Source organism: Peromyscus maniculatus, chromosome 11, assembly GCF_049852395.1.
Source record: "Peromyscus maniculatus bairdii isolate BWxNUB_F1_BW_parent chromosome 11, HU_Pman_BW_mat_3.1, whole genome shotgun sequence".
Lineage (NCBI taxonomy): Eukaryota > Metazoa > Chordata > Mammalia > Rodentia > Cricetidae > Peromyscus > Peromyscus maniculatus.
The window spans coordinates 29,790,935-29,804,162 of record NC_134862.1 but is presented as its reverse complement, the minus strand read 5'-3'; the positions used below and the strand labels follow the sequence as shown (position 1 = coordinate 29,804,162).

Below are 13,228 nucleotides of genomic sequence, written 5' to 3'. Positions count from 1 at the left end.
GTGGGGCTCACAGGTTAGAGGCATTTTTATTTTATAGAGCTAGACCCTGTGGGGAGCCGGGGAGGGGAAGGAAGAGGGGAGAGAGGGGAACCAGGTACAGCAGCCAGGAGGCCAAAGGTACAAAATGGGGGAGGTAACCAAAATGTCTGGGTTATATAGGGAAGAGCCTGGGGGAAGGGCAGCCCAGCCCCCGGGTTACAGAGTTAAAGGTAGAGTTTGCCAGCCACACCCTGTAACAGGGAGGTGGTACTGAGGCATGCTGGGAGAACCTGGCAGCCAGGTCCTTTGATATGTTAAATAGACACCTTAGCCATTTGTCCTGGGTTTGAAATTCCACAGGAACTACGTGTCCTTGTCCAATGTAGTTGACCTCTAGGGGAGGGTCTGTGACAGGGAAGATGTGCAAAGAAAGCTTCCTCCATCTTGTATTCTTGCTGAAGCCATTTCGGGTTTAACTAGAATTTGATCTCCTTGATGGAAAACCCTGTGGGAAATTACCCAACTCTATTCTAAGAACCCAAGGTGAAGATGCCCCAGCTAGCTTACCTTAGCTTCTGTTGAACTGCCTGCTTGTGCAGAACTTCTCACCTGCATCTGTCAAGTAAGATACCAGGATGTGGTTTTTGCCTTTTAAAACCCCTTACCCTAAATATTCAACACTACACTTGGGTCCTGTAATACCCGAGTGCAGTCCCAGCCAGCTGTAATAAAGACTTTCAAGTGGCCATAAACTGTGTCCAAGTGATCATCTCTGGTGGGCTCCTAGTAACAGTTTCTGGAAGATTTAGGTGGGTCCCTGCTTTTCTTTTAAACAGAAACCCATTTTCAGGTGTGTTTACCTAATAACAGTCCTTCTATTTACTGTTTCAGAATATTTGATCACACTATCACCCCCAAAGTTGGTGTTTGATTAATTAAATAAAATCAACCATGGGTCAGGAGGTGGAGCCAGCAACTAGTTGACAAAAAGTAACCATAGAGAGTCAGAGGGAGTCGGAAGTTGGATAGAGAGATGCACAGGAAGTAGTGGGGAGGGAATTTGAGTGTGGCAGTCTTTTTTGGTTTGGCAGAGTGGAAGGATGCTCTCTTTCTGAGATGCAACCTCTCTGAGCTAGCAGGTTTTCACCCCAGCCTCTGACTCCTGAGTCTTACTGATAAATAGAATGATAGAGATTTAGTTAAAACTACATTTGGTGGCAGCGTCAGGAGGCAGATTGGGCTGGATGTGAAAGTCCCACTGGCTGCTGCCTGAGAAGCTGGCCAGGAACTGTGGAGCAGAAATTGCTGGCTGAAGCAACAGTAGATTCAGGTGCAGCCGCTGTGCCAATGGAAAAACAAGTTTATTATGTCACATTCCTTCTGTTTAGGACAATGTCATGAGCATTGCCACTGGGGTGTGGGGAAGGGTTTTGGACCTAACACTGAGAAACTACATCTGGAGGTTGACCTGACTCTGATCTCCATGCACATGCGCACACAAACACACAGAGCAAGACGCAGGCCAGGGTGGAGCTGGAGGATGCCCAGCTGTGAGCTGCCCTAGGTGCAGCCAGGACAAGTACACCCTCTTTCTCAGAAACAGCTTCACTTTAAAGGACCTCATTATACCTTAGGCTTGGCCAAGGTGGTGACCAAGAGGTCTGTCTGATGATAGTCTCCGAAATTGGTTTGATTCCTTTAAATACTCAGGAAGAAGTTCGTTAAAAACCATTTGTGAAAAAACTTTAGAGGAAATGACATAGAAACAAGGCCTTTGGAGACAGTTCGGCAAGTGTGAGGACCAGAGTTCAGATTCCCAGAACCCATGTCAAAGCCTGGTGGGCATGGCAGCCTGCCTGTAAACCATCCCATGACAGGTACAGACAGGGCTTCTCGGAATGAGCTGGATTGCTAGACTACCAAACTGGCAAACTCTGGATTCAGTGATAGACCTTGCCTCAGTAAATAATGTAAGGAGTGACTGGGGAAGAAACATGGCATAAGCCTTAATCAGCACACACGCACACACACATGAAAATTTTAAAAACCAAACAGTGAAATGAATATGGAAAGTAGTCAGAGGACCCTACCCCCAGTAACCAACAATGTACACCTTACACAGAGTGATGGACCAGCCTCCTCTATCTTAGGCTTGAAAGCCATCTTATAATCAAGACAAACTAGGCTCATTCCTGTTTATGATTAAATCTGTTTCTCAAGGATTGGGTTCTGCCCCACCTGTAACCTTAACTGCAAATGGTTCTGTACTGCCTGTTCCAGGAAATGGCAACTGTGTCTTTTTTTCAAAGGTTATTATGACCACCTTGTTATGATTACCTTATGCCCACCTTGCAACCATGTCTCTGTTTCAGGAGGTTGTTATGACCAACTTGTTATGCTTACGTTCTGTTTCTGTCACTCCACCTATTTGCCTGCCAAATCCCCCATCTGGAAACCCCTACTCCTGAACTATAAAAACCCTTATCTTGCGGGGCATGGTGGCACACTCCTTTAATCCCAGCACTCAGGAGGCAGAGGCAGGTGGACCTCTGAGTTTGAGGCCAGCCTGGGCTGTGGGATGGTCCTTCTGTACACTGTGAATCTATGCTGCTCTCTGTAGCTGGAGAGTTTTCTCTCCGGGCCCGCCAAGCCCCGGCAGTCTGACAGCCCACTTATAAAATAAACACACAGATGCTTATATTATTTAAACTGTTTGGCCTAATGGCTCAGGATTCTTGTTAACTGTTCTTATATCTTAAATTAACCCATTTCTATTAATCTATACTTTGCCACGTGGCTCATGGCTTACGGTACCTTACATCTTCCTAGTCATGGCGGCGGCTGGCAGTGTCTTTCTGACTCAGCCTTCCACTTCCCAGAATTCTCTTCTCTGCTTGTCCCGCCTATACTTCCTGCCTGGCTACTGGCCAATCAGCATTTTATTTATACAAAGCAATATGCACAGCAGCTCTCATTGGTTAATAATAAAGCTCTTTGGCCTATGGCAAGGAACAATCAAACTGAGGACTGGGATGAAGAGAGTGAGTGGAGGGGAGAGAGAGAGAGGGAGAGAGAGAGAGAGAGAGAGAGAGAGAGAGAGAGAGAGAGAGAGAGAGAGAAGAGCTGGCCACCCAAGAAGTAAGAGGCCAGGGGTCTGGTAAAGCCACGGCTACATGGCAATACATAGATTAATAGAAATGGGTTAATTTAAATGTAAGAGCTAGTTAATAACAAGCCTGAGCCATTGGCCAAGCATTTATAATTAATATAAATTTCTATGTGTTTATTTGGGACTGGGCTACACAGTAAATTCCAGGTCAGCCAGAGCTACACAAACAAACCCTGTCTAGAAAGCAAATAAAAAACAACAAACAAGCAAAAAAAAAAAACTTTATCTTACCCCTGTCCAATGCTAATTTCTTAAACCCCACCTTTAGAGAGAGACAGCCCATGTACACAAATAAAAAAAAAAGCTTGCTTTAATTAATTGCTTGCTTTAATTAATTTGGCTCTGATGAGTTGGGTCAGTGGCCTTTCTCTTTGCATCTGTCAGATTAACAAGAGATACACAAACACACCCATCCCGGGTCCAACCCTATAAACATGGGGCCTTTTTTATTAAAGGTTTTTTTTGCATATGTTAATTAAAATCACCAATGGTCTCTTTATGATTGTGGTATTTTCGCACATGTACGTAATGTACATTGCTCATAGTCACCCTCTCTAGTCCCCTCCCACTCCCACCCACCCCCTTCCTCTCCCTAATTCCTCTCTCCTCTACTTTCATGTCCACGTGTGTAACAATGCATTTCCTGAGGGTTGCTTACAGGAGCATGGGTGAGGGGTTATCTGAAGGAGTGCGGGCGTCTTACCAGGGGCTACACAACTGACAATAATGTCTCTTTGTCTCCCCAGCAACCATGGACTTACCTGTAAATCCTCAGCGAGGGGTAAGGCCTGTGAGGACCTCCATGCTCTGTGATAGAATATGGACAGACACAGCCTATACAGGCATTCACAGCTGCTGTCAGGGCATCAACTTCACCCCTTAGTTTAGAGAAACGCAGCGGAGAACACTGCTGTCTTGATATCTTGCCCCCCCCCCCATCATTCAATCACCACCATTACCTTACACCCCGTTTCAGGGCCTGGATGTGGTCAGCCATTGTTCTTTATGCCCGATGTTGGTGGGCTGTGGATCAGTCCCTTCCACAGCTGACCTCCTGACTATCACGACCAGAATAAGAATCAGGCTAAGAAAGAGTTACCCCACACACACACCTTAAAACTGGGACATGGCCAGGAGTGTCCTTAGAGAGCTTCTCTGAGTCCCAGTTTAGTCCTTAACACCGAAAACTAAGCGAACTAGCCAGCCTAGGAGGTCAGCGTTTTCCTGGAGTGCGACTCAGATCAGAACTCTTGCAACTGGTCCTCTTGCTCTAAGGGCTCATATTTTGACCAGTGCCAGACCATGAGCAACCTTGGTTGTGCAGCTGAGAGCAGAGCTTGGGCCTTCAGGCTTCTAAACTGTACGAATGAACCACAGAGAGCTGCCTCCTCTGCCCCCAAGTGCTGGGATTAAAGACAAAGGCCACCGTGCCTGTGGGCCAGTGCTCTCTATTAACTCTTTCCACTCACCCTCAGGCTGCAGGTTCTTTCGCTGGAGAACCCTGACTAATCCTGGGGGTTACTGTATTTAAAAGAACCAATGAAGCCAGGGGTGGGGGAGCATGTGGGAGGGGGTGGGGGGGCACGCCTTTAGTCCCAGCACTTGGGAGGCAGAGGCAGGCAGATCTCTGAGTTCGAGGCCAGCCTGGTCTACAGAGCAAGTTCCAGGACAGCCAGGGCTGTTACACAGAGAAATCCTATCTCAACCGCGTGCACGCGCGCGCAGGCATGCACGCACGCACACACCGCCATCCCAAAGAACCAACTAGTAGGGAAGGGTGTTGGAATGGAGGTGGTGGTGGCACAAGACTTTAATACCAGCATTTGGGAGGCAGAGGCAGGTAGATCTCTGAGTTCGAGGCCAGCCTGGGCTACAGAGAGTTCCAAGCCAGTCAGGACTACACAGAGAAACCCTGTCTAGAAAAAAACAAAACAAACAAACAACAACAACAAAAACCAACTAAGTTCAATCAAAGTGTGGTTTGAAATGTCTCAGGAAACTTGATCAATTAAAGATGAAAACTGTGGACATATAAGGAAGATAATCTGTAAGGCTTGTGGGCTATTTGAAAGTTGACCATAAATCAAGTAGAATAATATCTTTATACAAAGATTCCTGGATGGGTTAAGGCAATATTTATAAACAGATTTTTAGGCTTAAAAGATATGAGATAATTAAACTTATTACTCTAACCTATGGAATAGTAACTAAAATACTAGTAATACTCAGTATTATTTTCACACCCCAAAGCACCCCAGGATTGTTTTTAGAAAACTCATGAGAATATTGAGATGACTCAATTGGTAAAGCGCTTGTCTCAAAAGCACGAGGGTCTGGGCTCAATCCTTAGCATCCACATAAGAAGCCGGGTGTTTTGGTGCATGCTTGTCATCCAGCACTGGGGCGGCAGAAGCAGGTAGATCCTGGGGCTCACTGACCAGGCAGGTTAGTTTAATTGCTGAACCCCAGGTGCCAGTGAGAAACCCAATCTCCAAACAGTGGATGACTGGTTCCTGGGGTCCAGGAGAGAGCGCCATCCCAGGTTGACCTCTGGTCTATCCACGCTTCTACAATTTGCTGGGTGTGCCTTCCAGTATGCATTTCTTGCTTAACTGTACTCTAGTCAATACCTACCTCACTTCTTGCAGGCCTCCCAAGGTCACTTGACCTTTGGTATGCAGGGGTCATTTGTAGCAAATTCCAGACCTTCCTCACTAAGCTTGGCTCTCCTCCCAGCATACTGCACAAATACTTATTCTATGCTGTTAAAGGAATCAGGACCAGAACGGCTCTGTCTTAGCTCCCATGGGGTCCGCGACACGTGAACCGGATGACAAAGTCCCTGAGCCGGCTCCTTCGCAGTCTGAATACAACCCTAGAGAGCTCAGAGTCCAGAAAGGCTCCACCAGGACCAGCGTGCAAGCGCTACTCCAAGCCCCGCCCACCAAGCCCCGCCCCAGCCACAAGGCCCCGCCCCTGAAGGGCCTAGACCGGCGTGCTTTGCGCTTGCCGGGTCCGGCGCGGGAGTCTCGCTTTCCAAGGGTTCTGCAGAGGTGAGCGCTCACTCGTAGCTATGTTCAGGGGAGTTCTCCCGCGACCCGCAGCTTCCGGGTGCTGTCGGGTTCCGGCTGTAGCAAGCAACCCTGTGGGGCATGGCGGAGCCGTGCCGGGGACGCTTCCAAAGCCAGAGTCCTCCTACACCCGCTGCTGGGCCAGCTCCTGGGCTCACAGGCCGACCTGGGAGAGTCCTTCGGCGCTCTCTCCTGGACCCCGCTTTTCCTAGCCTCGGTTTCCTCTTGGAATGAATGACTTAATGCAGAATCCTGCGTTATGTTGGCAGCAGTGCATTGCTAATCAGACGCTCTGCGTGGATAGGAATACAATGACGTTGTATCCAAAGGTAAATAACAGTGATAATTAGTGACAGTCGTAGACGAAATAAGGTGCCCAGAATGTTCAGAAGTGCTCCTGTGAGACCTTGTCTCAAAAAAACAAACAATATTGACGATGATAATGAATCCGGCTGATGGGCAGTTTTGGTCTATTTGTGTACATGTAAAGTTAACATTTTTTGAAGTGAAATGCTTGCTGTGGACCCCTAACGGCCTGTGGTCAGATACTGAGCCTGTACTCTGAGTGACTAACATGCCAAACAAAGCACCACACAGTGCATGTCCTGACTGACAGTTTATTTTCCCTTTATTCGAGATGCTGGAGGTCCAAGACAGAGGTATGGCCGGGCTCAGCTCCCTCAGGCCGGTCTCCTCAGCTAGCAAATGGCCATCTTTCCCCTGTATCCTCATGTGGTATTTTCTCTGCATGTGTCCTAATCTTAGACTCAAAGCACTGAGATTTAATTAGAGCCATCCCAAGAACCTTAGGTTTCCATCCCACAGGCCCAAGTGCCAAATACAGCCACATCCTAAGATAACCAAAATCTGGCCTCAAACATGGGAACTTGGGGTTGGGGGCACAATTCAGCACATGACACTGCCACTTGGGATTTTGGCCAAAACAAAACAAAAAAACCAAAAAAACTAATTTCACAGCTGAAAAAATCAACCGTTGTAGTATAGGTTCCAGAGTTATGAGGATTTTTCTTGGACTGACTATAGTGAGTCAGCCAGCTGCAAATCAGAAATGTTTGGGGGAAGTTTTCATCTGTGGTGAACACGGCATTGTTTCCCTAAGCATACAGCATCACAAGGTCAGATGCAGCGTTTGCATTGTAGCGTACTGGAAGTCATCTAGCGGTGACTTAGAACACAGGTAATGTACAAATGCTAAGCTGTTTTTGTCAGAGATGAGCATCTGAAGGTCTTGGAGTCTGTGGGGGTCTTGAATCTAATCCCCTAAGGATATGCATATGTAGTGGGTGTTAATGTATAATATTTTAAATTTCCCTGTTTATTAGAATTACAGGTGCTTCCTAGTACAGTTAGCCTTCTGTGTCTATGGATGCATAATCAGTCAGCCAAGAATTAAAACTGTGCAAGACAAATTGTGTCTGCTGAGCCTGAAGACATTCAGCAGAGTAACTATATGTAGCATTGTGTTGTATCGGGTATTATAAGTAGTATTGAGATAATTTAAAGTATATAAGAGATATGCATAGGCTATATGCAGATACTATGCTATTTATATAAAGCCGCTGATGGTCTTTGGGATCCTGGAACGGAACCCTTGCAGTTACTGAGAGACAGCTGTATATGTTCTCGGAACTGTGTCTAGCATATAGTAAGCTCTCTGTGAACTATCCATGTGGTTCATTCTTCAGTCAGTTAGGGATTCTCCATGCCATGAGTGGTGGGTGGAGTGGGCTGGTGAATACTTAATGCTGTGTCTAGCCATGGCAGCCAGAGCAATTCCAGCCGTTGCCAGAAGGATGTTCACTACACTTGGAGACACTGAAATGCTTCCTGTGTATTTACTCACCACAGCCACTGAGGCCACTGTCACACGCCTGCCTGGCCTGGCGGATGGAGAATTGATGCTGTGAAGCCCCCAGGTGGTCTGACGCTGGAGCCCACATTGAGTCACGATGCACTGGCACTTCAGTTAACCACGGTGTGGCCCCGGAGGCTGCTCGGTCTGTAACCTGACAGAATCACTGGCTGACTTCTCTTATTCTTGGCCAAGTTATCCGCAGAGACAATACTCATGGCTGGTCCGTTGTGGAGGGCTACAGCCTTTATACAGAGACACAGGACAGGACTGTTGGTGGGGTCCTGTTTTGGCCTGTTTGGGGTTCAAATCTCATATCACCTCTTCTCGGATCCCATAGTCCAATGGCTCTACCAGTACTGGCCTCAGGGCCAGCCGGCTCCTCTTACCCCTCAGCTGCGGAGCCTCTTCCAGGAGGTGCTACAGGACATGGGTGTCCCCTCAGGTCACCACTACAAGCCTTTCACTGCCTTTACTTTTCAGCCTGTGAGTGCTGGCTTCCCAAGATTTCCTACTGGGGCCGTGGTGGGAATCCCCGCCATCTTCCTGGGTGGCTCTGTGACCACCATTGACCATACTGTGATCATACATGGGCAAAGAGTGAATTGGCAAAGCCCAGCAGGTGCCAGGCTGAGAGACGCCCTGGCCCTGTCTCATAATGCTCAGAAGTTTGCCTTAGCCAAAGAGGTGGTATACCTGGAGAGCAATGCGGCTACCCTACAGGCCCTGCCAGCCCCAGCTTGCCTGGCAGGAACCTGGGTACTAAGTGTGGGTATCAAGCACGCCCTGGGGCTCTCTAGAGGCCCCATGAGCTTTCGAGCGGCCTTCAACTTGGTGGCAGTAGTGGCAGGCTACGTGGTCTACGCTTTTTGCAAGGACTCGCTCACTGTTGCCCTGGAAGGCTGGCTGGACCGCCGCACAGCCTCTCTGTCCGCCGCCTATGCCCAGGGTGGAGTGGAATTCTATGAGAAGATCCTGTCAGGCAACCTAGCCCTCCGAAGCCTTTTGGGCCCACAAGGGGAGAAGCTGTACACACCAAGTGGAAACATTGTCCCTGGACACTGGTTCCGCATCAAACATTTACCCTACACTACCCGCCGGGACTCTCTACTACAGATGTGGAGGGGGACGCCCAATCCAGGGCGTTCCTGAGACGCCAGTCAACAGGGCCCTCCTGGCTCACATAGGCACCGCCCTGTGGTGAATTCTGGGGGAATCTTTGGATATGGCTGCATCCATAGTCCAAGGTCAGAACAGTGGCCATCTTTGGAGTTAAACAGTTCTGTCCTCTTCATGAATGAACTTGGTGGCTGTGGGTGAGTCCCTAAATGAACCTGAGTCTTGTTTACCTCAGCTCTGAAGTGGGAAGGATTGATTGTAGGGCCGAATGAGATTGTGAGCCTGAGGGCCTGGTAGAGAGCAACATAAATAAACAGGGTGTTCGTTCTTCTTGGTCTCTGAATCCCAGTGGGCTGTGGCTGTCAGCCTGAGACACGTTTCTGGTACATCTACCCTCTCCTACAGTGGAGAACCACCCCGATACCTGATGTCAAATAGCCAACTTATTCCTCACCTTTAATCCTTCAGCAGTGCAGGATGGGGAGAGCTGTGGTCAGAGAGCCAGGCCACAGCTGGCCATTGGTGTTGTCTTCTCATTGGAAATGACATCTTCCCTGGGGCAGTCTTGAAGGATGTCAGCCTGGGACCCGTGTAACGCAGGGGAAAGGGATTAGGCCACACCGAGGGAGGGGCACTCTGGCGTCTGGTTATCCCTGGTGGAACACGAAAGGAGGGTGAACCAGGCCAGGCTGGAAAGTGACAGCGTCGGATACCACTGGCTTCTGCTCAGACTTTGTGTGTGGTCTGGAGCGCAGTGTGGTGCCAGCTGCAGGCCCTTCCCCTGGGCATGGCAGGCTGAGCACTTGAGGACCAGGGACTTCATGTCTCACAGGTCCCTAGCACCCAGGACAGCATACAGTGTGGGCCTGATAAATGGATCGTGCTCAAGTTTCCTTTTCTGTTGATGTGGTAAAAATACTCTGACCAAAAGCAACTCCAGGAGAGCTGGCTTACACTTCCAAGTCCTGATCCATCCTTGAGGGAAGTCAGAGCAGGAGCCACGGAGGAACACTGCCTGCCGGTTCACTCTGACTCCCAGGCCTAGGCAGAGCTAGCTTTTTTATATAGCCCAAGACTGCCTGCCGATGGAAGGGACCGTCCCCAATGGGCTGGCCTTCTCGTCACTTAACAGTTGAGATAATCCCCCAAGGACACACACACACACACAGACCAGTATGACCTAGGCAGTTCCTCAGCTGAGACTTTCCCTTCTCAGGACTCTAGGCTGTGTCACGTTGACAGCTAACCAGGACAGATGGCTGGTTACTGAATGGCTCTCCATCCTGGCTAACAGCACCCCACAGGCTCTCCGGGGCATCTCTCAGTCGCTGCTGCTGCTGCTGCTGCTGTATCCTAAGGGCCAAAAGGCCACGTCAGAAACCTAATTCTTAGGTGGAAAGTCTGGACACCATGGGCTCCATCTTCTCCACACTCTCCAGTCCCACACCATCTACTTTCAATCTTGCCAGGAACCAAGATGGTGGCGGCAGGCCTCTGCTGATTTGCTCAAATGCTGGGGTTTAAATGGGCTTCAGTCCCACTGTGGCGGTGTTGAAAGGGGTGAAACCCGAGAGGCAGGGCCCCGTGGGAGGTGATTAGGTCATTTGGGGCATCATCTTCAGGAAGGATTTGTTCTGGTCTTGCACTTTGCCGGGCATAAGTAACTGGCTTTGGTTTGCTTTAAGATTTGAGATGAGGTCTCCGTGTTGCCCAGGGTGGTCTCAAACTCGTGGACTCAAGTGGTCTTGCCACCTCAGCCTCCTGGGTAGCCAGCACTGCTGGTGTACCACCACACACGCAGCAGACTGCTGCACACCTGTAATCCCAGCACGCGGGAGGTTTGGGCAGGAGGATTACTAGTTTGAGGCCTGGCTGTGCCACATAGTGATACCCTGTCTCAGGATAGCAAAAACCTGGGCATGGTGGCTCACATCTGTGATCCCCAACGCTTGGGAGGTTGGGGCGGAGGGGTTAGAGGCTAGCATGGGTTATAGTGATGAGTTCCAGGAAGACTGAGCCAGGCTGAGACCCTGTCTCGAAGGGCAAGACTAGGCCTTCCCCCTGGCTTCCTGTTGTGCCCTCCTCTGAGACACCTTCCGTGAGGTCCCACCAGAGATGAGCACAAGCAGGTGATGGTCTCCTGAACCTCCAGAGTGATGAGCTAAATAAACCATTTTAAAAAATATCCAGCTGTAAGTATCTTTTTGTAGCAGCAGAAAACACCGGTACAGGAAGGGAGCCCCAGTGTGGAGGAGAGCTGGTCCTGAGACAGCTCCTTATTTCTCTCTCCTGCTCCTGGGCAAAATCTTTGTCTCCACTCTCCCACATGTTTTACATGGCTCCCTGCCCCCAGAGTCTGTGTGTGTGTGTGTGTGTGTGTGTGTGTGTGTGTGTGTGTGTGTGTGTTGCCCCCACCACCACAGTCAAATATACACAATCAAGCCAGAATACAGGGAACAGATCTGAGAGGTATGGCTGGTATGGCATGGCTCTGCCCATGCCTGATTCCAGCTGGCCCTCCTGCTTCCGTCTCCTGCATTGTCCACTTTTCAGGGCCACCCAGCCGGGTCTGAAGCTGGACATTTGCAAAGAAGCCGTTCTGTAGCGTGGACAGCCTGGAAAGGCAACGCAGTGGGCTTTGAAAGATTGGTTCCCTAGACTTTAGGGCTTTTGCACGGTGCACGTACCAGGATGTTCGGGACGTGGAGCCGTGGCCATCCTAGCAAGTCCTTGAGGCTGTCCTGTTCACTGAACTCACTGCTGCTCATGCAGCTCTTCCTCAGATCCTTTCAAAGCCTGTCCTGGTGATCTGGGGGTGAGGGGTGGGGTGGGGTGGGGTCTCACTTTGTAGCTCTGGCTGGCCTTGAACTAAAAGAGATGCTGTGCTGGGGTTAACGGCATTTGCTGCCACTCCTGGTAGTTCTGTAGGCTACCATTGTTAGATTGGGATTGTGGAGGCGACCAGCGTCTCCAGAAGCAGCACTGTTTGTCACTTTAATCGGAATGACTGAAGGGCCACAGTCCCTGAGGACGTGGGGACTGTGCGTGGCTCAGGGCCGTGGGGGTGTTACAGGAGGGAAAGGGACATGGGGGAAGATTCTACCTGCAGGTCTGTTCCCCTACAGCCTCATCAAAGAGGCATGTTAATCCTCTCCTCAGAAGTGGAACCTGACGGCCCACCCTCAGGTGTCAGCAGTGGCCTTTCCTGTCCAGAGCTTCTCAGTCCACTTGAAGCTTTAGGTCATTAACCCTCCAGCGATCCGCTGGGAAATTCCTTGGCGGCAACCGAGAGGAAAGGACCCATGCGCTCCTCTGGGGGTAGAGGATGCTAGGAAATGAACGTAAAGCGAGAGGTAGGGGGTGGGGAGACCAAAGAAGATGGCTCCGTGGGTAAGAGTGGCTGGTTCACAGGCGTGAGGACCCGAGTGTGGGCCCCTAGCACCCATATCAAAAGCTGAGCACGGCTACCTATGTGCATGTCATCCCCTCAGTGATGAGGGAGCAGAGACATTGGGGACATCACCCGGGCTTGCTGGCTGCCAGTGTAGCTCCAGGTTCAGTGAGAGGCCGGCTCAAGACGGTGAAGCAGAGAGCTGGAGAGGCGCCTAGGGAGTTAAGTATGTGCTTTGTTCTTTCAGAAGACCTGGGTTTGGTTTCCAGCACATATATTGGGCAGCTGATAACCCTATGTAACTCAAGCTTCAGAGGATCCAGCACCCTCTTCTGGCCTCTGTAGGTATTGCACTCACACGTACATATCGCACACAGAAACACAACTAAAAATGAAAATTAAAAAAAAAAAAATTGGGCTGGAGAGATGGCTCAGCCGTTAAAGGCTAGGCTCACAACCAAAAAAAAAAAATTTAAGGTGGAGAGTGTAGACCCAGGCACTTGACATCTTCCTCCGGCCTCTTGAGGCACACACATGGGTGTATACCACACATGCACACACAGAGTGAGAGATGGTCTTTTACAACAACTACACTAATCCCATAACAGTGAAGAATATCCAGTGTT

At 49.7% G+C, this 13,228-nt stretch overlaps 1 protein-coding gene across 2 annotated transcripts; it reads left to right on the top strand.

Annotated features, from left to right (window-relative positions):
• The first annotated feature begins 6,091 nt into the window (after window positions 1–6,091).
• On the top strand, window positions 6,092–9,541 carry Tmem177 (transmembrane protein 177). Of its 2 annotated transcripts, none has more exons than XM_006980939.4 (2): window positions 6,092–6,201; window positions 8,089–9,541. In XM_006980939.4, the coding sequence occupies exon 2, from the start codon at window positions 8,309–8,311 to the stop codon at window positions 9,242–9,244; it is 936 nt and encodes a 311-aa protein (XP_006981001.1). In that variant the 5' UTR covers window positions 6,092–6,201; window positions 8,089–8,308; the 3' UTR covers window positions 9,245–9,541. The 2 variants fall into 2 exon arrangements, with proteins under 2 accessions (XP_006981001.1, XP_042113935.1); XM_042258001.2 differs by having other exon boundaries at window positions 6,136–6,548.
• Window positions 9,542–13,228: the final 3,687 nt, after the last annotated feature.